This window comes from Penaeus monodon, chromosome 37 (assembly GCF_015228065.2).
Source record: "Penaeus monodon isolate SGIC_2016 chromosome 37, NSTDA_Pmon_1, whole genome shotgun sequence".
Taxonomy (NCBI): Eukaryota; Metazoa; Arthropoda; class Malacostraca; order Decapoda; family Penaeidae; genus Penaeus; species Penaeus monodon.
In genome coordinates, this window is record NC_051422.1 from 20,960,148 (window position 1) to 20,985,945 (window position 25,798).

Below are 25,798 nucleotides of genomic sequence, written 5' to 3' on the forward strand. Positions count from 1 at the left end.
CTATGTATTGTACGAACAGACAAACTGGTGTCATCAGATTCTCAAAGGCGTGACTCTAAAAAGCTTAAGAACCATTGCTCTGGACGCTAGAGAAAGTTTTTTTTATAGTCCATTCAACGTACATTCCAGAAAAAAAATAATAAAAAAAGGGCCAAAGGTGGTGTATTACGACAAATATCGGACTTCATTTATATGCTGTTATCATATTCTAAATATCTAAATAATTTCTCAATAGCAGTTCTTGGAACACACTCCCGTTTAACGTCGCGAACCTGGTCTAGACTTGTTCTACATTGTCGTTGTTCTTAGGGTAATTAAATAGAACTTTGGGACCCTGAACTGTATGGGAATATTTTCTAACGTTAAAGTTGTGACAAGCTTATTATTTGTCGTAGAAAACAGAACTTGGGCTCATGTTGAAGGGGAAAATGTACTTTATGGTAGTATAGCGCATGCACGGGACTAAGAGAGAAAAGCAATGAGTGAAAAAGCTTGTCGCCATCAGAGCAGCAAATAAATCATACCCTGTCGTATGAAACTAGATTTTTTTCCTTCTTTTTAAAGAAATTGACGATTTCATTCCCTTTCCATTGATTTAATCTATTGCCATTTGTTCATTTATGACATGATAGCAAGCAAAAAAGGGAGTCAGCAATGGATTTACGTTATAAAATATATCATTCATTTGTTAATTAAACTTTATAGTTAGTACTATAATTCTTGCAAAAGATAACAAAATGGCTCAGCGACCTACAGGATATCGAGTCTAAATTTTTTTATGAAAAGCTCCGTGTTCCAGAGTTTGATTTTTGTTAATAGTTTACATTCTCTGTATGGACAAACACTGACGCACACACCCATATACAGGCACATATATATTTATATATTGTATGCACACACACACACACACACACACACACACACACACACACACACACACACACACACACACACACACACACACACACACACACACACACACACACACACACACACATTATACACATTATACACATATGTCTGCAAGCTAGCTACTCTTCAAGTAATCAATCGCGCTGCTCTTTTTAGGCCATCTATGTTCAATAAACACATGCCCATATACGGCTGTCGGAGGATACATGTCTCAAATACTTCTAACACATGTAACATCTTATAACAACGTCGTTTTTTAAATGGTGGCAGCTGTCCTGAGATATTGTAGTTTTATAGCCGTGTTTTGCGAACGTTATTGTAACTCAGATTTTTCGCTCTCTGATGCTTCCCCACGGACTTGCATTATCTGATATATTTTCTGTGTCAGTGAGTGTTTGGTCTTCGATGTCAATCTACTTGTTTTGTTAAGCAGTCTGTCTTCCACGAAAATCGTATTATTGTATTTGAGCGTGTGTATATACATAGTATATACATATACATACCTACAAACATACATACACGCACAGACACACACACACATATATATATATATATATATATATATATATATATATATATATATATATATATATATATATATATGTATATGCACATGCATATATGTATGTATATATGCATGTCTATATTTTTATATACATACACATATGCATACATATATATATATATATATATATATATATATATATATATTATATATATATATGTGTGTGTGTGTGTGTGTGTGTGTGTGTGTGTGTGTATGCGTGTGTGTGTGAGTGTGAGTGTGAGTGTGAGTGTGAGTGTGAGTGTGTGTGTGTGTGTGTGTGTGTGTGTGTGTGTGTGTGTGTGTGTGTGTGTGTGTGTGTGTGTGTGTGTGTGTGTGTTTGTGTGTATGCACGCGCGCGTGAGTGCGTGCGCATACATACGCACAAATACATACGTACACACACACACACACACACACACACACACACACACACACACACACACACACACACACACACAAACACAGTATCTCCTTTTTTATTTACGTATCTATGTGTCTATTTTTGTATTATACATAAGACGAAAACAAAAACAAGAAATGAAAAGAAGAAAACATTGATAATTTTGAATGGAAACGCAGCCTCGCGTACGCATAGCATAACCCTTGGCACTCCCTGGTAAAGGCAGGCTGGCTAGGCAGAGTGACGTCTTTACGAAATGTGGGAGGTAAAATTAGCTACCCTTGAATTTAATAAGTGTATTTGCTTCTGAACTGCCTTTATCATCTAATTTTATACTTATTTTTACTTGTATTAATAGGTAAAAGAAGTCTATTCCATTTTTCAATAAGTTTCCACATTTAAATAATGTGTAATGTTGCTATGGAAGCAAAAACAAAAAATAGCAGCTGTTTACTTCACATTTTGAAGAACGCAATCTACATTAACATTTAATAAACTGAACTGCTCAGATAACAGTTTATATTAGGACAACATCCTTGTCCTCGCTTTTCGACTGTACATTGCATCATTGTGATTACGAATAGAAATGAATGTTTAGTAGTATTAACAGTCTGCCTAGGTAATAAATCATGTCTCGATAAGATAGCTTGGCTCTGCATTATTACAATATGAAAACATAGTCCATTATCCGATAGTTAATTCTGTTATTTAATATGTGGCACGTTCTATTTTGTACACGTCCGTTCCTTGTTGCCGATGTACGATGACTAACCCCAGTGTTGCTCGAAGAAACACGTGGAGTCTTGGGGGGTGTCATTCTTGTTTAGATGCATAAAACGTGTCAAGATCACAAGGAAATGCTTATAATAACACATCTTAAATGTAAAAAATGTTCACAACGATTGTACTACGACGTTTACGCGGCTGATGTTCGAGGCAATGCCGCACATACTTGTTATAAAAAAAAATCAATATTGCAAATAAAGACAAAACATTCCGACATACACCTAACTCTATTTCTTTCAACCCACGCAATTCAAACACCACATCAAACACAAATAACCACAATACCCACTGACACAACCCCCAACGTACGACTACTTTTTCTCGTCAAGCGAGGGTTTCCGGCTCCCCCCGTGCGTGCGTGCGTCCGTGCGTCGGGTGGAAGGGGAAGCTGGACAGTGCAGACGATCACATCCCCAGCGGGTCTTGCTGCAGACGGACGCAACCCACACGGCAGGTACGGAGGGTTGTTTATTTTTCATTACATTAACTGAGGTTTGAGTTATTAGTACGGAAGGACAGTCACTGGATAGGACGGTGGATGTTGGTAGTCATTAGAGGCTGTGTGATATGTTGACGCTAAGTTTATGTATCGTGGTAAGTTTGTGGGATTTCTGTCATGTTGACTGCTGTATTTTTAGTGGGCCAAATGTGTTGCGAGACGAAGCGAGTAGTAGATGGATATGAAATAATTATATGAGCGCGGAAGATAAATAGATGTGGAATGTTGATGTACATGGTATGTCACGTGCAATATCGAAACCTTGCAAACAGTAAGAGAATGTCTATTTCACCGGCCAGTAGAAGTTTTCCCATTGACAGTAACTACAAATTAAGACATGCGGAAAAGAAGTTTATTCTGACGTTAAAATATCAGGGAGAAATAGATTATAGTTTCTTGTTATTTTATTTGCACTTTGCAAGTTCATCTGGTTTAATGAAGTCTAAAAATAGTAATAACTACTACATAATTACAATCATCTGATTTGTAGAATTGGTGAATATTATTGTGGGATAATTGACGAGCAAACAGCATGGAAGCCGCCGTTGAATTTCAGCCAATGAGTATGCAAGTTTTATATGATTTAGATTATGATTGGTGAAGACGTCAGCCTCTCAGTGATTGGTTGCTGAACAATAGTGCCTGTGTCTGATTGGCTGAGGGAGGGGGCTTGGCAAGGGCGTGTACTTCGTAGACTTCGCCTGCGTATGCGCGATAGTTATCTTTTATTTATTGTCTGTCGCGCCAAATATGGAAGCTATTTTACCTCCAGCGGTCTCGGGAAAGAAGAGAAATTTGGGAGGTGGAGATAAGGTTGGGAAAAAAATAAAAGCTTAAAAAGACATCTGGAAATACGTGGATGAAGAGATAAGCGAGATAAGAATGCCTGCGTCTGCAAGGCCGACAGAGTCATGAATAAGCATATACAGACGCGCACAGACACTGATAGACAGAGACGTACACATACAGACACAGATGCTCATACATTCAGACACGTACACGCGCGCACACATAGGTATGCACATACAGACCCAATGACAGACATTACCACAGACGCATAACCACGACCATGCAAGCACACGCAAGCACATAAATTTGACAGCTACAAAGACGAACCGTTACACAGACGCACAGATGCCATAATACATCTCAGATCCAATTACACAGACACACATGATACGTTAGATAACATTCTCTTCGCATGAAATCTCCGGGACTGTCCTACCATCCCTGAGAAAGATGCAGGGTTAATCTTTACGGAATGGACACACTAGGCTTAGGCAAATTGAAGATGAGTTCTTCTAGGGGACAAAAATTTGTTGCCGGTACAAGAAATAATCCGCAGACACGTACGGGAACGCCACAAATAAAGGAAAAAAGATCGTGGAAGGCACCGTTCACAGCCCAAGTCCACACGGTGCTCCCGAGTTTCAACTCTTATGTTGCTGAGCATACCGAGGTAAAGACAATGTTTGCCGGGGGGTTGGGGGGTAAAGTCTGAAGTGCACGCCCAGTCCCGGCAATTTTATTTGTTGAATAACGTTTGTGACGTGGATTAGGTAAAAGATTACCCTGAAAATGGGAGGATCCCAAGGTGAGTCGTCCATTTATAATGGGTTTTGACGTCTTGGAGTACTTGGTGGATAACAAGATGCTTTATCGTTGCCATGCAAAAATCATGAATATTTTATATTAAATGATAAGCAATCATGATTTGGTATTATAATCATGATGTTGCATTTAATGGAGGCAATCTTGTTTTTGTTATATTTAGATTACAGTTACTTTGGCCTACCTCCACCTCCGTGTATACCTTTGCCGAGAACTTCGTAGGTGGTGTTGGTGGTGGGGGGGCGAGAAGTTAGCTGACCCTTCCCTTTAGTAGGTGTAAAAAAGGCAAAAATCTAAGAATAAAAATGTAAATTGAAAGTCGGGCAGATGGGCAGACACGTACACGGGCAGACGGGCAGACACGTACACGGGCAGACACGTACACGGGCAGACACGTACACGGGCAGACACGCACACGGGCAGACACGCAGACACGTACACGGGCAGACGGGCAGACACGTACACGGGCAGACACGCACACGGGCAGACGGGCAGACACGCAGACGGGCAGACACGCAGACGGGCAGACACGCAGACGGGCAGACACGCAGACGGGCAGACACGCAGACGGGCAGACAACGGCAGACGGGCAGACACGCAGACGGGCAGACACGCAGACGGGCAGACACGCAGACGGGCAGACACGCAGACGGGCAGACACGCAGACGGGCAGACACGCAGACGGGCAGACACGCAGACGGGCAGACACGCAGACGGGCAGACACGCAGACGGGCAGACACGCACCGATATACAAATGAACATTTGCACGTACACGTACACATGCACATACATATTCACATGCACATACATATTCACACACATACACCAACGTACTTACAAATTCACACGCATACAAATTCACACGCATACAAATACATACACGCGCATACAAATACATACACGCGCATACAAATACATACACGCGCATACAAATTACATACACGGCGAATACACACAAACACACACACACACAAATGCACAAACACACAAATGCACACACACACAACACTGCACACAAACATCCACATCACACACCACACACACAAGGACACCACCCAGACACACACCACAGGAAACACACACAGACACACACACAGGACACACACAGACACACACACACACCCACCCACCACACACACACACACCACACACAAACACACACACACACCACACACACAACAGAACACACACACACACACACACACCACACCCACACACACCCCCCACACCCACACACACACACACACCCACACACACACACACACACACACACACACACACACACACACAAATGCACATGCACAATCATACATTATGTAATTATGTAAGCCTGAGCGAGTCTAAGTGTCCCGGATGAAGTCCCCGAAATTGCTTCTTTGTTATGTCAGATCAACACACCGGTTTATTTACCGAAAGAAGTAGCACCTAATTAGTACCAAACACTGGCCTAATTAGCTCTCCTCCTTAACAACTATCAGGTGATTAGTAGTCTGTTCAAGTGCGTAATGGTATTCTGTCGACGACCGATTCTACTAAGCATTAAGAGAGGAGGAGGAAGCGGATTGGCCTATTTAAGGTATATTCAATGTTAGAGAATCCGGTTAATCTTTACGGCATGAACGCACTGAGCTAAGGCGAATGGAAGGTGATATTCTTGTAGAGGACAAAAAGTTGCAGTCGTTGCTACAAGATATAATTTGCAGACACGAACGGTAACGCTGCAAATAAGGAAAACGAAAGATCGCGGAAGGCGCCGTTCAAAAGCCTAAGTCCATTGGATGGTCACGAGTTTCAGCTCCGTCTTGCCGAGCGTACCGAGGTGAAGACAGCGTCGAGGGGTGTTGGGGACGGAGCCCCCTGTCAGCCCTTCCCTTGGGGCCGCCCAGTCACGGGAACTTAGATTGTTGAATTAATTTTGTGGCGTGGAGTTAGGGACACAAGTTCGATCGAGAATTTGAAGCTTTGAGTCGCTGTTTGTGATTGAAGATTTTCTTTTTTCCCCTCGTTTAATTTGTTAGATTGTTACTCATGCACGGAGACGAAAGCCAAGAAACAACAAAATGAAGAAAGTAAGACGAGGTTCGAGTTTATCAGGAAGGAAAAGTGTTCGTCATTCTGTAGTGCGCATGTGGTTGAGAGGAAGAATAACCACCCCGTAAACCGCTCTTTCTCTTCAAATTGCTTGAAATTGCTTCACAAGCAGATCACGTGAGAAGTTGCAGAAATGCAGGGGGTAATTCTGGATAATTCTTTCTTTGGCGAGTCTTGTCAATCTTGCATATTGTAGACTGTAAAAAGGGTAAATTTGGGGTTAAAGCAAGCAGCTGTTCATGTTTTTTTTCCCTCAGCATAGCTGGTTCACTTAGGTGAACTGTATGAACGAAATTGCAGATAAGAAAAACAGCGGATAGATATATGGCTTTTCAGATTAGTTGAACTGAAACGAACTGAAATCTTAAATCTCCAGCTGAACCTGTCACCAAGAAGGCAATCCGTGACCTTGGCTGAATGAACGACAAGAAACGCTGCATGATGAGAGTAAGGAAATGATGATAGTGGGAATAAGGGAGATGAAGGGGTTTAGAAAGAGGGGAGGAGAAAGACGAGGAAAGGGATAATCAAAATAATGGCAGGGATGATAGGGGGGAAAGAGGGACAAGGAAGGAACCATTCTAATGTCAGATGATATAGGTTCATGGTGACTTTTGCCAGATCCTGGTGTTTAATTAACTGATAGGAAATTTATTACCCTGCTGATAGGGAAATGCCGCTTATGTTGAAAAAAATTATTAAAAAACAAGTTGATATTCAAGGCTGAGCTAGTATCCAAGCGAAAAATTGATTGACTATAATAATTGATAAACTAGTCTGCCCTGCCAAACGTATTTTATATCAGGTCACACTTATGAACAGGTATTTGTACAAACTTATACAAAATACGTGCCAGCAAGCGGTTTGCAATGTTCAGCATTGAAAGCATTTGTTTTCCTGACATGCATGCGTGGAAAGCATATCGATAGAAGAATGCAATCACCCTTAACTTCCAATCCAGATAAAATCCAGATAAGGATTTATTGATATTAGTGAGTAGAAAAGGAATTTCCCTTGTCACACCTGACGCCTTCACATTTATTGTAACAACACCAATAACAACAAAGTTTGTAAGGCACATACAAATGCAGAGTATCAAATAAACCAAACACCAAATTCAATTCTTATAAATGCATGCAGAATAAAAAGCAATCCTTCAAAATGTAAGCACGGCAAATAGAGAGACGTAACATCGTTACTTCGTGTATGAAAAGTATGGATATATATAGCTTCTTCAGTGTGTTAGAATCTCCATTTCCAAATCTAGCATGTAGTCAGTTTTTAAATTAATGGAAAGGGTAGCGTATTAACTGCCAGAAAAGGAAACTGTGGGTCGTGGGTGTAAACCAATGATTAGAATAGGATATTGTCTCCAAGGTCCATACAAGTATATATAGACCTTGATTATCTCATTGTGTGAGCCTCCGGCCTCGCTCTCTCATCTGGGGGTCGGCGGTCCGCACCTCGCCCGGGCGCGAGAAGTTGAAATTGTCGCCTGGAGGTTACTGCTGTGACTGAGCACCAAAGTGGGTAAGGACTACACTCAGTCGACTCAGCACCACAGCGGGTAAAGGACTACACTCAGTCGACTCAGCACCAGTTGACACACTAATCGAGTCGGAATCAGTCGGCACAGGCCGGGCCTCCATCATAGGCATAGCCCGGGAGAGGTTCATCTTCGCATATCTGGCTGATCCTCATCTCGTCGTCCGCATGAAGACGCCCCTGATCGGGACATGGGCGGTGTCCTTGTAATGCCGCCTTTGATTAGATTCCCGGCCTAAGCTCAGCGTGGTCAACCTCCGAGACGCACTGCGAGGAAGGTTGGTTTCACAAAGCGGGGGCAGCGGTATATTAAATGATATATATTATTATTTTTATTAGATCTCCGTAAACACTATTATAACCGTTTGGTAATATCTAATTGAATGTAATCTTAATCGTTACATGGCATGAAATCATAGGTTAAACATTTCTTTCACGTTTTATTTGCTTATGAGATTTTCTGAGATATGCCTATCATTTACAGTATGTATTTTTTCTATTATTGCTTTCCGACATATTTATTATCAAGCCATTCGTGAGCAAAACGAGGCTCTGTGGCTACTCTAGGATGTGGTCCTCTAGCTCGATCCTGTCACTGAATTTGATCTTAATTATTATATAGCTTTTTGCTGACTCGGTTACAAAGATCCTTGTAAAAAATACAAATTCAAGGTACTCGATAATAGTGTTTACCGATCGTTAATCAACAAGTCAAATCTCTGACTACCGGTTTTCTTTTAAAGTCTGGCAAAATTTTAGATCGAGAAAATAATTCAACGCACACCCAGGCGCACTAGGATGTACGAACAGACTCACGCAGATGAGTGCACGCGCACTAGTCGTTAACGCCAACGCTTGCAAGCCCGCACGCAATAGCTGACGCCGACGGCAACGCATGCAGACGCCTAATAGCTGACGCCGATGGTGATGCGTGCGAACAAACACCAGCCGAAGTAGACGCTTGTGTCAGCGCTAGCCCATGCACCCATACTCGCTCGCTCGCTCACTCACTCACTCACTCACTCACTCACTCACTCACTCACTCACTCACTCACTCACTCACTCACTCACTCACTCACTCCGATGTCGACGCGTGCTCACACACAGAGGCCGACGTCGACGTGTGCACGCACGCACAGGCCGACGTCGACGCGTGCACGCGCGCACAGGCCGACGTCGACGCGTGCACGCGCGCACAGGCCGACGTCGACGCGTGCACATGCACGCTCCTACAAATGTTCTTGATTGTAATCAGTCACATACAGAGTAATTACCAAAAATAACCCAAGGGTGTTAGACTAATTAGATTAAGTAAAAAAAAAAGTGGTGTATTGCTGTGTCTACATATTTCTATTTTTCCACAGAACTCCATTAACAGCTAGATCAAAATGGCAGAAGAAATTGGCTACCTGAAAAATGACCCGAATTTTGCCACTCGTGCCATCCACGAAGGCAATGAGCCGGAGCAGTGGAACTCCATGGCAGTTGTTCCTCCAATTTCCATGGCCACAACTTTCAAGCAGGATGGCCCAGCAGATTTTAAGGTTTGTGGTAGATGTTTGCAGAAGTTGATGTTTAAAAGAAATGTTCCATGTAATCCATTCTGTATTTTTACAGGGAAAAAAATCATCCATTTCTTGTAATACTAGAGGATTTGTGATTCTGTCCCATCATTTGTGTATGATGGCAGCCAAGTCCCTACATTATTCCAAGTGACTGGTTACAAACTTTTGTAAAGATAATTGATCTGTTTAAAAGAAGAATCCAGCAATGCTGCATATGTAGATGGATATTGACCACACTTTTCATGAATATGAAGTAAATAATTATCAAAAATACCTTGGAAGCACGATGCTCAGTCTAATCCTCTGCAATTGCCTTCCCTGTATCTTACCAAGTGTGTGCTTAGGATTTACACTTTACTACTTTGGAGTTAGAATGAGTCATAGTTGTTGATACACTAATGCACTGCTGTCAAACTCATTTACCTTTAGTATACAGTAAGGGGGCCAAATAATCTTGAGTCAATGAGAATAACAGCTATGTGGTTGATATGAAAATGTAGGAGGCTATTTCATTCCTTACAAAAACACATTAATAGAAAAAAAACGTGTGGCAGGCTGCTTGTTTGGCACCCCTGGGCTAATAGTTTGAGAAGTATATATGAATTAATGCTTACTCCTGGATAGTATTAATGTGATATAGAGTTTATTTTCATTGATTTTTATGCGTAAATCTTTAATGCCAGTAGCACATTCAGGAGAGTAGAAATAGTAGAAAGCAGTACATATAATGTATTTCTTACCAACAGGCATTTGAGTACGGTCGCTCTGGTAACCCAACAAGAAACTGTGTGGAGAAATGTCTAGCAGCAACAGAGGAAGCCAAACACTGTAAGCATTTCTGGAGAAGTTTTTATTTTGTTCATTTATTCATTGATATTGAAATGGATTTAACTGTAACATTGTTTCACAATTTGGCTTTATGATTTTATATATTGCATGTCCATTGATTTTAGTATGCTGTGTCACATGTACTAAAAGACAGTATTTGAATATAGTCTAAGTTTGAATATGGATATATATGAGTTCCAGAAAATAAGTTTCATGAAAGTACAATAATAATATTGTTAATAACTATTATACACTGAGATTTTAATCATATACAGTTTCTTGTATACTGATACAAGTATTGTTGAATAAATATTCTTTAACTTTAGAAGCCTAAGGGGCTTCTCATGCATACAAATTTCTCTAAATAATTTGACATTTTTTAGATAGCTTTAGTGTTTTCTTTTTATATTGAAAACCAGATTTGCTTTATGTATTTTAATGACTATATAGATCTAGATATAAATATAAACATTTAAAAAAATGCAGTGCTCACTTCCAGTGTACAAATATTAAAAATCTAATAATTACACTAATATATAATCAGTAGTGGTTGAGAAATCTATGCAGCATCATTTTGCCTTATCTCCTTTTCATTTTTGTGTGTGTGCACTTTGTCATGTTGAACCATAGGTGTGCAAGTACATTTATATTCTTGTCTATTTTCTGTTAAAATCTGATACTGTCAGTGTTGTATGGCAAAATCGTGGATGTGCATTCACCACATTTCTATCCTAGTATATGTAGCTGATATATTTTTGCTTGATATGACTTGTATTTTTCATTTTGTCGTGTACAGTTACAATCGCAGAATACTGTACTAGTCAAATACATGTAAAGTTCTGTAGTCATGATTGTCCACATCTAAGCAGGTAGCCAGGGTAGTAAATATATATATATTTTTTTCCTTCTTTCCCTGTAAAATTCTTTGTCTAAAGTTAATGAATAAATCTCTAAAAATCTCTAAAGAACCTGTACTGAATACAGTCTTTCATCCACTTTATCCAATATAGGTATAACCTTTGCCTCTGGGTTGGCTGCGACAACCACCATCACGCACTTGCTGTCAGCTGGGGATCATGTGATTTCCATGGATGACCTGTATGGCGGCACCAACCGTTACTTCCGCCGTGTGGCTTCTAGGTATTTCAAATTTTTGATTGTGGCTTGTATTATGATTTTTATAAAGCTTATTTTTTAAAAAGAAAATTGGCACAGTTTGAGTTTTTTTCTATAGATATTTATGATTCTTTCTGCAGAATGGGTATTGAAGTGACCTTTGTGGATGCAACTGATGTCAAGAATGTTGCTGATGCACTTAAAGACAACACGAAGATGGTCTGGATTGAGACTCCCACCAACCCAACATTGAAGCTTGTTGACATTGCTGCTGTAGCTGCTCTTGTCAAACCACGAGAGAACACCTTCTTGGTTGTAGACAACACCTTTATGTCAGCATATTTCCAACGCCCCATCCTGTTTGGAGCTGATCTTGTACTACACTCTTGCACAAAGTACATGAATGGACATACTGATGTTATCATGGGAGCTGTCTGTACAAACAGGTACTTTTATATTTGCCTCTAGTATCTCTCTTGGGATTTCAGTAAGTAAATGTATAAATGGGCAGAAATTCTTACCATTATTGTCTATATTTCACACAAACTGGAGTTACAATTTTGTTTTCACAGCAATTTGTTTTTATAATAACTTAGATTTACTTCAATCCAGTGATGATTTGCACGAGAGACTGCGGTTCCTCCAGAACGCCATTGGACCAGTTCCTTCTCCCTTCGATTGCTATCTGTTGAACCGGTCTCTGAAGACACTGGCTGTAAGGATGGAGCAGCATATGAAGAATGGCTTTGCTGTAGCCAGGTTCTTAGAGGGCCACCCATGTGTTGAAAAAGTCATTCATCCTGGACTTCCCTCTCACCCTCAACATGAGGTAAGGAGGGCAAGAAGCCTGGGAGATTTGGAAAGGGGGGAAGAGAGATCGGGAAAGAAAGGAAAAGAAAAGAAAAGAAAAGAGAGGAAAGGAGAAGAGAGAGAGGAGAGCGAAGAGAGAGATATGAGATATATACATATAGAGAGAGAGAGATAGAGAAGAGAGAGAGAGAGAGAGATAGAGCGAGCAGGTAGAGGAGGTATATATAGGGCCTATATAGTTAGAGAGAGAGATAGATGATGAGAGGAGCGGGATCTAGAGGAAGAGAGGGAGGAGAGAGGTATCTATAGATATAGAAGATATATAGAGATAAGTCGGGGAGAAGAGTATAGATAGGGGGAAAGAGAGAGAGCGGGATGAAGATATCGATGGAATAGGGATATAGAGACGAGAGGAGGCAGAGAGAGAGAGAGGGAGAGAGAGGGAAGAGAGAGAGATAGGGATAGAGAGAGGGATAGAGGAGATGGAAGAGATCAGGAGTAGAAGAGAGAAGAGAGATAGAGAGAGAGAGAGAGAGATAGAGTAGAAGAGAATATAATAGAGAGATATAGGTCGATATTGACGAAGGAGAAGGGAGAGATAGAGAGAGATATATAGATATAGAGAGATATAGAGAGAGAGAGAGGGGGAGAGAGAGAGAGAGATGATATAGATGTTGAGACATAGAGAGATGATAGAGAGAGAGAGAGAGATAGATAGAGAGAGAGAGAGAGAGAGGAGGAAGAACGAGAGAGAACAGACGAGAGAGAGGTGGCAGTAGAGAGGAGATAGGAGAGAGAGAACAGAGAAGCAGAGAGGGGAGAAGTAGAGAGAGAGAAGAGGGGAGAGAGAGTAGAGAGAGAGAGAGATGAGAGAGGAGATAGAGAGAGGAGAGAACAGAGAGAGAGATGAGGAGGAGAGAAGAAGATGAGAGAGAGTAGAAACAGGAGAAGGAGAGAGAATAGAGAGAGAGAGAGAGAGAGGAGAGTAGAGAGAAGAGAATTAGAAGAGAGAGAGAGAGAGGAGAGAGCGCCAGAGAGAGAAGTAGAGAGAGAGAGAGAGAGCAGGAAGAGAGAGAGAAGAGAGAGAGGAAGAGAGAGAGAGAGAGAGAAGAAGTAGAGAGAGTAGAGAGAAGATATAGAGGAAGAGAGAGATGCGGAGAGAAGGCAAATAGAGAAGATAAGAGATTGAGGATAGCTAATATAATATCGGGCTTAGAGCGAAGAGATAGATAGAGATGACAGAGAGAAGATAGGGATATAGAGATACTTGCACAGAGATAGAGAGATATAGAGAGAGATCATAGAGAATATCTAAGAGAGGGAGATAGAGAGAGAGAGGCAGAGAGAAAACAGAGCGAATGATGAGAGAGAGAGAAGAGGAGATAGAGAAGAATAGATAGATGTGGAGATAGAAGCTAGAAGAGAGAGAGAGAGAGAGAGAGAGGGTGCAGGAGAGATAGAGAGAGAGATATGAGGAGAAACCCGAAGAGAGCTATAGATCTAAGAGAGAGAGAGCGAGAGAGAAGAAACATGATAATAATAGAGAGAATATAACAGAGAATAGATAGAGAGAGAGATAGGAACGAGATATGAGAAAACATCTAGCGACAAGATAGAGAGCCAGAGAGAGAGAGAAGAGAGATATATGATAAAAAACAGAGACTGAGAAGAGATAGAGATATGAAGAGAGAAGAGAGAGAGAGAAACAGAAGAGAGAAATGAGCGAGAGAAGAGAGAGAGAGGAAGGCGAGAGATAGCGAGGAGAGAGAGGAGAGAAAGAGAGAGGGGGAGAGAGGAGAGAGAGAGAGAGAGATAGAGATAGAGAGGAGACAGAGAATAGGAGAGAGATGATAGAGAGAGCGAGTAAGAGAGAGAGACAGAGATAGAGAGAGAGAGAACGTAGAGAGAGAGAGGAGAAGAGAGATAGAACGACTAGAGAAGGAGAGAGAGAGAGCGAGAGAGAGAGAGAGAGAGGATATAGCAAGAGAGAGAGTAGGAGAGAGATAGGAGAGCGAGGAGAGAGAGGATAGAGAGAGAGAGAGAGATAGAGAGAGAGAGCAGAGAGGATAGAAGCGAGAAGAGCGAAGGAGAGAGAGAGATAGAGATAGAGAGAAGATAATGCGTAGAGAGATATAGATAGTAGATATACTATCTCGATCTCAGATAGTATAGTAAGGAGCAAGAGAGGGATATATGAGAGTTGTAGATATAGAAGATAAGATAGATATATAGGATAGATATCGAGAGAGGGTATAGAGAGATATATAATATATATAAGATAGATAGGATATATATATAGCTAGGAGATAGAGAGAGAGAGAGATATAGACATAGAGAGAGAGATATATCTATATATCTAGGAGAGGCGAGATATAGATATATAGATTTGATAGCAGAGAGAGGATATAGGAGAGAGCTAGAGAAGATATCAGGATAGATAGATAATATGATATATAGAGATAGAGATATATATATATGATTAGAGTTATAGAGAGAGAGGAGGCATAGGGAGAAGAGAGAGATAGAATATAGATAGAGAGAGAGAGGAGGGATGGAGAGAGCAAATTAGATATAGAGAGATAGAGAGGAGAGAGCAGAGAGCGAGAGAGAGAGAGAGAGGAGAAGATATAGAGAGAGAGAGAGGAGAGAGAGAGCGAGAAGAGAAGCGGAGAGATGAGAGAGAGAGAGAGAGATAGAGAGAGAGAGAGGAGAAGAGAGAGAGAGCGGAGAGAGAGATGGGTTGTAAGTGAAAGAGAGAGAGAGAGGAGGAGAGAGAGATAGAGAGAGATCGATAAGATAAAGAGGGAGAGAGAGAGAGAGAGAGTAAGAGATAGAGATGAGTAGATAGGAGGAGAGAGAGAGATAGAGAGAGGGAGAGAGCAGAGAGGAGAGAGAGGATAGAAGAGAGAGAGAGAGAGAGGAGAGAGAGAGAGCGATAGAGAGGAGAGAGAGAGAGAGAGCAGAGAGAGGGCGAGAAGAAGAGAGAGAGAGAGAAAGCCCAGAGAGATCGAGAGCACGAGAGAGAGAGAGAGCAGCGAGAGAGCGTATCTCGAGATAGAGAGAGAGATTAGAAGAGAGAGATACGCAGAGAGAGAGATAGATAGAGTAGAGAGCAAGATAGAGAGAGCATAGGATAGAGAGAGACGAGAGAAGAGACGAGGAGATGAGAGAGAGGTAAGAGGGCCAGAGAGCAGAGAGAGCGGATTGAGAGAGAGAGACGACGAGAGAGAGCAGAGCAGCGAGAGAGAGCGCGATATGGAGAGAGCGAGGCAAGTAGGAGAGATATAGCAGAGAGAGAATGAGGCAGCTATAGAAGATGAGAGAGAGAGATAGAGAGAGAGAGAGATAAGAGAGGAGAGAGGGGGAAGAGAGGAGAGAGAGCGAATAGAGAGAGAGCTAGCGAGATAGAGAGAGATAAGACGAAGAGGAGAGAGGGAGAGAGAGGAGAGGGAAAGATAAGAGAGAGAGAGCGGAGATATAGAGGAGAGAGAAGATAGAGATAGAGAGAGAGAGAGAGTAGAGAGAGAGACACAGAGAGAGAGAGAGAGAGAACAGAGAGATAGAGAGAGAGAGAGAGAGAGAGAGAGAGAGAGATAAGAAAGATAGAAGAGAGAGAGAGAGAGAAGGAGTGAGAGAAGAGAGAACCAGAGAGATAGAGAGAGAGAGAGGAGAGAGAGCGAGAGAGAGAAGGAGAGAAAGAGAGAAATAAGAGAGAGATGAGAGAGATAAGAGAGAAAAGAGTAGAGAGAGAGAGAGATAGAGAGAGAGAGAAAGAGAAGGCGTATAGAAGAGTAGAGAGATGAGCGAGATATAGAGAGAAGGATAGAGAGTAAGAGAGGGAGATAGAGTAGGAGAGAGAGGAGAGATAGAGAGACTAGAGGGAGATATAGTCGAGAGGAAGAGAGAGGAAGAGAGGATAGAGAGAAGATATAGACACGAGAGGAGGAGAGGCGATGAGATAGAGAGATGAGAGAGAGAGGGGGAGAGAGGAGAGATAGAGAGAAAACAGAGATAGAGAGAGGAGAGAGCGAGAGATCGATGAGAGAGAGAGAAGAGAGAGAAAAAGAGAATAGATATATAGATAGATATATATATAAACATAGGATTATGATAGAGAGAACGATGAGAGACTAGAGAAGAGACATATATATATAGAGAAGATAAACAGATAGAGAGAGAGAGATAGAGAGATATAGATCGAGGAGAGAAACAGAAAGATATAGAGAGACGAGAGAGAGAGAGAGAAGAGAGCAGAGAAAACAGAAGAGAGATAAGAGAGGGTGGTGAATGCGAGAGATAGAGAGAGAGAGGTATAATAGAAAGAGGAGAGTAGAGATATGGGAGAAGAGAATACGAGAGAAGATAAATTGATAGAGAGAAGAGAGAAGATACGAGAGAACATAGCGACGAGAGAGAGAGAAGAGACAAGAGAGATAGGCGAGATATAGAGAGAGAGAGATAGAGAGAGAGAGAAGGAGAGAGATGACAGATAAGATATGAGAGAGATAGATAGAGAGTAGATATATAGGAAAGGTGATAAAGAAGAGAGAGAAGAGGGAGAGAGAGAGATATAGATAAGAGAGATAAGAGAATAGAGAGAGATAAGAGAAGAGAGAGAGAGAGATATAGAGAAGAGGTATCTATAAGAAGACGCTAGAGAGATAAGAAGAGAGAGAGAAGGTATAGATATATCATATGAGCTAGATATCGAGATATAGAATGAAGATAGATATAGCAGTAAAGAGAGAAGATATAGAGATAATAAAGTATGTATATATTAAGTCAATAGATATAGATCGAGTATATATAGAGAGAGAGCAGATATATAGAGAGCTAGATAGAGAGATAGAGAGAAGATAGAGAGACAGATAGAGATGATAGAGAGCAGATAGAGAGAGCGAGTAGATTGATAGGGAGAGAGAGAGCTGAGAGGATACAAGGATACTAGAGAGCATAAGAGGAGAGAGATAGAGGATAGAGAGCACATAGGAGAGAAGAGAAAGATTGAGAGTATATCAGAGAATAGAGAGAGAGAGAGAGAGAAGAGAGAGATGAGAAGCAGCAGGAGATAGAGGAGAGAGAATAGACGAGAGAAGATATGATGATAGATATAGCTAGATACTATAATCTGAGAGTATAGATAGTAGAGAAGGAGAGAGAGAATAATATAGTATAGTATATATAGAGAGATAGAGAGAGAGAGAGAGAGACTAGAGAGATGATAGAGATAGAGACTGATATATATTAGATCGATATAAGATATAGCCGTAGATGATAAGAGATAGGAGGAAGATATATATGAATAGATATATATATCGTATATAGGATATATGATAGATATATATAGGATATATATATAGAGATGAGAGATGTCAGAGAGTATATAGTATATATATATATAATATATATTGAGAGTAGATAGAGATGAGAGAGCTAGAATATTATATATAGATCTAATATAGAGATAGCTATGAGAGATAAGAAGAGGAATAGAGAGATAGATATAATATATGAGATATAAGAGAAGATAGCCTATAGAGAGATTAGAGATGTCGAGACTAGAAAGATCGATATACAGTATATATAACTAGATCAATAGATAGAATAGAGAGAGAGAGATGTAGATATATCTAGATATGATATAGAGATATATAGATATATCTATATAATGAGATAAGAGCAGATGAGAGATATCAGAATAGATATAGATCATATATAGTATAGATCATAGATATATATAGCAGATATATATATATCAGAGAGAGAGAAGATAGCAGAGATAGAGATATAGCCATATATATATAGAGATGAGTGATATATAGGAGATATATATAGTGAGAGAGATAGAGAGATTATAATGATAGCATGATAAGATATATGAGAAGAGAAGATGAGAGTAGATTCATATTATATATATATAGAAGGTGATGAGAGATAGTAGAGATAGAGAGAGAGAGAGAAGATGAGAGAATAGAGAGAGATATATACCCGATATAGAGATCGATAGAGCTATTAGATATCTAGAGATGGATAGATGAGATATATATATATATATATGATATATATATAGATATATATAATATATATGATAATATAGATAGACGATGAGATATATAGGATATATATTAATATATGATAGATATATGATAGATAGTTATAGGACGAGATGGCGATTAGTAGAGAGAGATATATGAGATATGAATATATAGATAGATCATATAGATATAGAGAGAGATATAAGAGATGATAGAGAGATCGTAGATAGATATATATATATATAGAGAGATATATTAGATGATATATCTTATATAGAATATCTATAGCTATCTACATAGGATATATATAATCTATTAATACCATTATATATATATTAAGTATAGATAAATATAGGATTATAATATTATATATATATATAAGATAGATAGTGAGAATATATCTGTATATATATAGATATATATATATCAATACTTATAGAGCTATATATACATATAAGATATATATATATATATCGATATAGATATATATATATATAGATAGATAGAATATATATATATCTTGATATATAGATTATATAGATTTGTGAATGAGATATATATAGATATAGATAGATAGATATATTAATATGAATATAGATTATATACATATATATGATATAGAGATGATATATATAGATATGATAGATATAGCATATAGAGATTGAGAGATATATATATATATATGCACCTCCCGATATACGATAGATTGATATATATAGATATATATATAAAACATATATATCTATTAGACTTATATATAGATATATATCCCTATCTGATATCTATATATATATATGATATATATATTATATATATATATATATCCTATATATATATATATATACATATATATGATATAATATATTAATCATATACTATATATATAGATATATATATTATATATACGATATAGATATGGTATATATATAGATATATATATATATATAATATATAGATTATATTCATATATATAAAGAATATATGATATTATATATATAATATATATATATAATATATATATGCTAGATAATATATATATATATATAATGGTATATATATATATATATTATATATTATATATATATATTGATATATATATTATTATAAGTATCGATATAAAATTAATATATATATATAAATTATATATATATATATATATATATTAAATATATGATATATATATAGTGATAATTATATATATATAGAATATTATGATATATCTATATATATATATATATGATATATTATATTATATATATATTATAGATATATCAATATTTAATATATATATATATATAGGTGTAGATATATATATACGCTATATAATATATATATATAGCTATATATATATATATTATAGATATGTATATATATATATGCTATATATATTTCTATATATATTTATATATATTATATATATCTCTATATATATGTCTATTCATATATATATATATATGATATATGTATATATAATATATCTCTAAATATATACTATCATATATATATATATATAAAATTAATATAATATAATATATATATATATATAAATAATATATATATAATATATATAGATTAATATATATAGATATAATATTATATATTATAAGGATATATGTATATATATATATATTATATAATATATATAAATATATATATATATCATTCTATCTATATATATATATAATATATATATATATATATAATATTATTATAATAATATTATTTTTATAATATAATCTATATAATATATATATATAATATATATATATATATATAAAATATTATATTATACATATATATATATAATTAGAATATATATCTAAGAATAATATATATATATATATATTAATATATATATATATCTATATAACATATAATATTATATATATTAATATAATATATATATCTAAAATATAGATAATAATATATATATATATATAATATATATATATATATAATATATATATATATATTATAATATATAATATATATAATATATATATATTATATATAATATAATATATAAATATTATATATAATCTATATATATATTATATCTTATAAATATATATATATATATATATATATTAACATATATTATATATATTATAACGATATATATATATATTATATATATATGATATTATGATATATATATAATATATAATAATATATTATAATATGATATATATATATATGATATATATATATATATATATGATATCTATATATATGATATATATATATATTTATGTATATATCCTATATATATGTATATATGTATATATTATCTATGTATATCTATATATATATAATGTAATATCATGTATATATGTATATATTGTATATATATATATAATATAATACTAATATATCTATTGATATATATATATATATACTATATATTATATCTAATATATATATAATATATATATAATATATGTATCAAGCCCACGATAAATAGCGAGAATGATACCTAAAAAAAAAAAAGGCTAACACGAGCACTCTCCGTGGAAGGAAAAACTGGGGACCTACCACGTATCACTCCAAGCAGCCTCACAACATGAAAACTACAATTAAGTATCATGCTGTGACCACAGCGGCTGTCAGACATTGAACCTACCGTATGTATTATAGTATGTATATATGGTGTGTAGATGTATGAATATATGTATGTAAATGTATGTATATATGTATGTATATATGATGTATATATGATATTATATATGTATGTTTATATGTATGTATTATATATGTATTTATGTATGTATATATGTAGGTATGTACTGTATATATGTATATAATGTATATATGTCTATATGAATTGTATATATGTATATATGATATATAGTATATAATGTATATTATGTATATATGTATATATGTATATAGGTATTCATATATGTATATATGATATATGATATATGTTATATGATATGGTCAATTTTGAATTCCTTCTCTTTGGTCAGGTGAACCTTTAATGTAAAGGAGGTATTACTGATTCTTTATTTGTTTAGAATAATAATGGATACATATGAAACATTACTGGCTCTAGAGGTTAACTGTCCTAAAATGGAAAATATGTAAGCTGAAGAAACTGAATTTGTAAGTGTTTTGTTACCTTGTCACACCTTACAAAGAATTTGACAGTTACCAGAGTATTAGTGTAAGTAAGACAAGTGCCTCTGGGAGTGGATCTATAGGGTTATCCTGGAGGGACTTGCCATCTCTGTTTACTCCTAAGAAATGAGCTTGATGAGGGGGACAGAATTTGATTCAGCCCTTGTTCTTTCTATACCTAATGGTTGGCAGTTCGTCTGTTAACGGAATACAAACAATAGCCTAATTTTCCTATAAAACACTTTCCTTCTGGGTTGTGTTTCCAATTTCTTTTTGGCACAACTATTAAATAGTTTTGAAAAAAAAAACCCCATTATGTCAGAAACTTACACATTTTCCATAATTGGGAAGAATGAGCAACTATCCCAGAAAGATAACATGGTCTTCTCTATATGGAGAGGAGGTCTTACATTGATTCACCGTCTTTTACTTCTCTTGGATCTGGTGCCAAGTTTTCGTGGTCTTCATACCACATCTAAGGAGGTATCTTTCTAGCATCTGTGTAAAGAGAAAGAGACCTGGACATGTCAAATTTTTCTGTAAAAACTGTATTTTGTGAAAACCGTGTTTATATGCTTTGGTATGTAAAGTATGCAGAATGCAAGAAAGGTAGACAGTCAAGACCAAAAATATATTGGCTGTTTGCATGTTTTTATATTACTCAAATGGAGCCCCAGTTGGAAAATTGTGGAATATGAAAACAGCCGGACACAACTTGTACATAGGACATAAGTATGGTAAGTATATAATTACACTATCTTACGGATTGACTTGGAAATCAGGTATATGATCTTTGCATTGTGTGGTACTCACATTAAAGTTTATCTAAACATTCTAAAATGCGGATGGCTTCACTGCGAATAGATAATTCTTGTTATTTATAAGGACCAGTTATATATTCTTGAATAGTATTCATAGTTTCTCAGTATGACCAAACAATGCTTAAGCAAAATAAATAATATTCATGTATCTTTCCTCTCCGACAGCTTGCCAAAGCGGCAGGCTATGGGCACTCTGGTATGCTGAGTTTTTACATTAAGGGGTACAATTGGAACCTCAAAGAAAATTCTCTCAAGCACTTGAAAGTCCTTCAACAGGTTGAAAGTCTTGGAGGTTTTGAGAGCCTTTGTGAATTACCGTAAGTTTATATAAATTGGCCTGAAAGGTATGCGTTTCTGTGTGTGGATGTATACATTTATAGATATTTGTATGGAAACATGTGAATGTGTACAGGTTTGTGTTTATATGTTTGTAGGTGAAGGTGTGTACATGTGTATATATGTATGTATGTATACTTGTATGTCTAGGCAATTACATGTATTTAGTGCTTTTATAGATTTTGATCAGCTTGTTTATTGCTGTTAATAATAAGCTAACCCATTCATGCATTAGCAAGTGCTGAGTTGGATTATCCTATGAGCTACGATATATTTGCAGCCTCTCAGCTTGAGTTGAGATTTTAATTTTTTATTTTTTTTTATGAGTACATAATTTTAATACTTTGCATTGCTGAATAATTAATTTAACTTTAGACAAAAAGGAGTCTGAAAACCTAATTCTAAAAAAGTGGCCCCTGTTTGTGGTCCCTTATTTGAGATAAAGGGCTTGTTTGAGGCCATTTATTAGAGATTTGGTGCCACAGTCCATGTTACTTCAAGATATACAAATGTGAAATATATTGCAATATTCAAGATGGATGTGGGTAAGTTAGAGGGTGGCTCCCTCCAAGGGGGCCCCCATAATTTCATTATCTTTGGGTCCCTAAAAAAGTCATAATCCAGCAGAGGTGATGTCAATCAACTGGGCCATCATTGTCAATCTTGTCCTAAGCAGTTGTGTGCTTGTACTGCCCTCATTATGGGGGGTACAACTCCTCTAAAGTAGGCTTAAAGGTATTTTTAGCTTCATTTCCTGAAAAAGTGATTTGTGTGTACTGCAGCCAAAAGCATGGAGGGGGTGAATGTAAATCTTCTCTGCTTATAATTTTTCACCTGAAGGACTGACTGTGTGGTGCACAAAGTATAAAGAAATCTAGGCATGTGTAGGTTAAGTTGACTTTACATCTATATTTTTTAAACTATATCAAGAGAGCATACCTTCAGCCATTTTATAAATTTTTCACAAAGGCTCTCAAAACCTCCAAGACTTTCAGCCAGTGTGAAGACTTTCAGTTGCTTGAAGAATTTCTTTGAGGTTTCCAAATTGTTCCCCTTAATGTAAAAACTCAGCATACCAGAGTGACCATAGCACTGCCGCTTTGCAAGCTGTCGGAGAGGAAAGATACATGAATATTATTTAATTTATTAAGCATTGTTTGCATACTGAGAAACTATGAATATTATTCAAGAATATATACATGGTCTTATAAATAAAAAGAAATTATCTATTCGCAGTGAAGCATCCGCATTTTATAAATGTTAGATAAACTGTAAATGTGAGTACACACACATTGCAAAGATCATATACCTGATATTCCAAAGCATCAGTAATATGTGTAAATGTATATACTTTACATACTGATGTTCCTATGTACAAGTTGATGTCCAGGCTGTTTCATAATTACACAATTTTCCAACTGGGGCTCCATTTGAGTAATATAAAACATGCAAACAGCCATATATATTTTATCTTGACTGTATACCTTTCTTGCATTCTGCATACTTTACATACCAAAGCATATAAAACGGTTTCACAAAATACAGTTTTTACAAAAAATTTGACATGTCAGGTCTCTTTCTCTTTACAAAGATGCGGAGAAAGATACCTCATTATATGTGTATGAAAGACCACTGAAAACTTGGCACCAGATCCAAGAGAAGTAAAAGACGGGGGAATCAATGTAAGACTCTCTCCATATAGGGAAGACCATGTTATCTTTCTGGGATAATTGCTCATTCTTCCCAATTATGGAAAATGTGTAAGTTTCTGAAATAATGGGTCAAAACTATTTAATAGTGTGCCAAAAAGAATTGGAAACACAACCCAGAGGAAGTGTTTATAGGAAAATTAGGCTATTGGTTGTATTCATTAACAGACGAACTGCCAACCAGTGGTATAGAAAGAACAAGGGCTGAATCAAATTCTGTCCCTCATCAAGCTCAGTTCTTAGGAAGTAAACAGAGATGGGCAAGTCCCTCAGGATAACCCTAGTATGAGCCACTCACAAGGCACTTGCTTAAACTTACACTAAGTAACCATGTAACTGTCAAATTCTTTGAAGGTGTGACAAGGTAACAAAACACTTACAAATGCAGTTTCTTCAAGCTTACATTTTTCCATTTAGACAAGTTACATCTAAGAGCCAGTAATGTTCATATGTATCATAATTATTCTAAAACAAAATAAAAATCAAGTATCTCTTTTACATAAAGGTTCACCTAACAAAAGAGAAAGGAATTCAAAATTGGACCATATATATATAATATATATACATATATACATATATACATATATACATATATACATATATACATATATACATATATACATAATACATACATACATACATACATACATACATACATACATACATACATACATACATATATACATACATATATACATACATATATACATACATATATACATACATATATTCATACATATACACATACATATATACATACATATATACATACGGTAGGTTCATGTCTGAGCCGCTGTGGTCACAGCATGATACTTAATTGTAGTTTTCATGTTGTGATGCTCTTGGAGTGAGTACGTGGTAGGGTCCCCAGTTCCTTTCCACGGAGAGTGCTGGTGTTACCTTTTTTTTTTTTTAGGTAATCATTCTCTCTATTTATCTGGGCTTGAGACCATATATATATATATATATATATATATATATATATATATATATATATATATATTATTATATATAAATATATATATATATCATATAGACATATATATTAATATATATATATATACAT

At 36.4% G+C, this 25,798-nt stretch overlaps 1 protein-coding gene across 1 annotated transcript; it reads left to right on the forward strand.

The window, feature by feature from the left end:
• Positions 1-2,966: 2,966 nt before the first annotated feature.
• Positions 2,967-21,996, forward strand: LOC119596235 (cystathionine gamma-lyase-like). Its single transcript, XM_037945404.1, has 7 exons — positions 2,967-3,099; positions 9,757-9,936; positions 10,704-10,785; positions 11,796-11,925; positions 12,042-12,347; positions 12,514-12,746; positions 21,887-21,996. Exons 2-7 carry the CDS (start codon positions 9,781-9,783, stop codon positions 21,994-21,996), a joined length of 1,017 nt encoding a protein of 338 aa, XP_037801332.1. The 5' UTR covers positions 2,967-3,099; positions 9,757-9,780.
• The last annotated feature ends 3,802 nt before the right edge of the window (positions 21,997-25,798 follow it).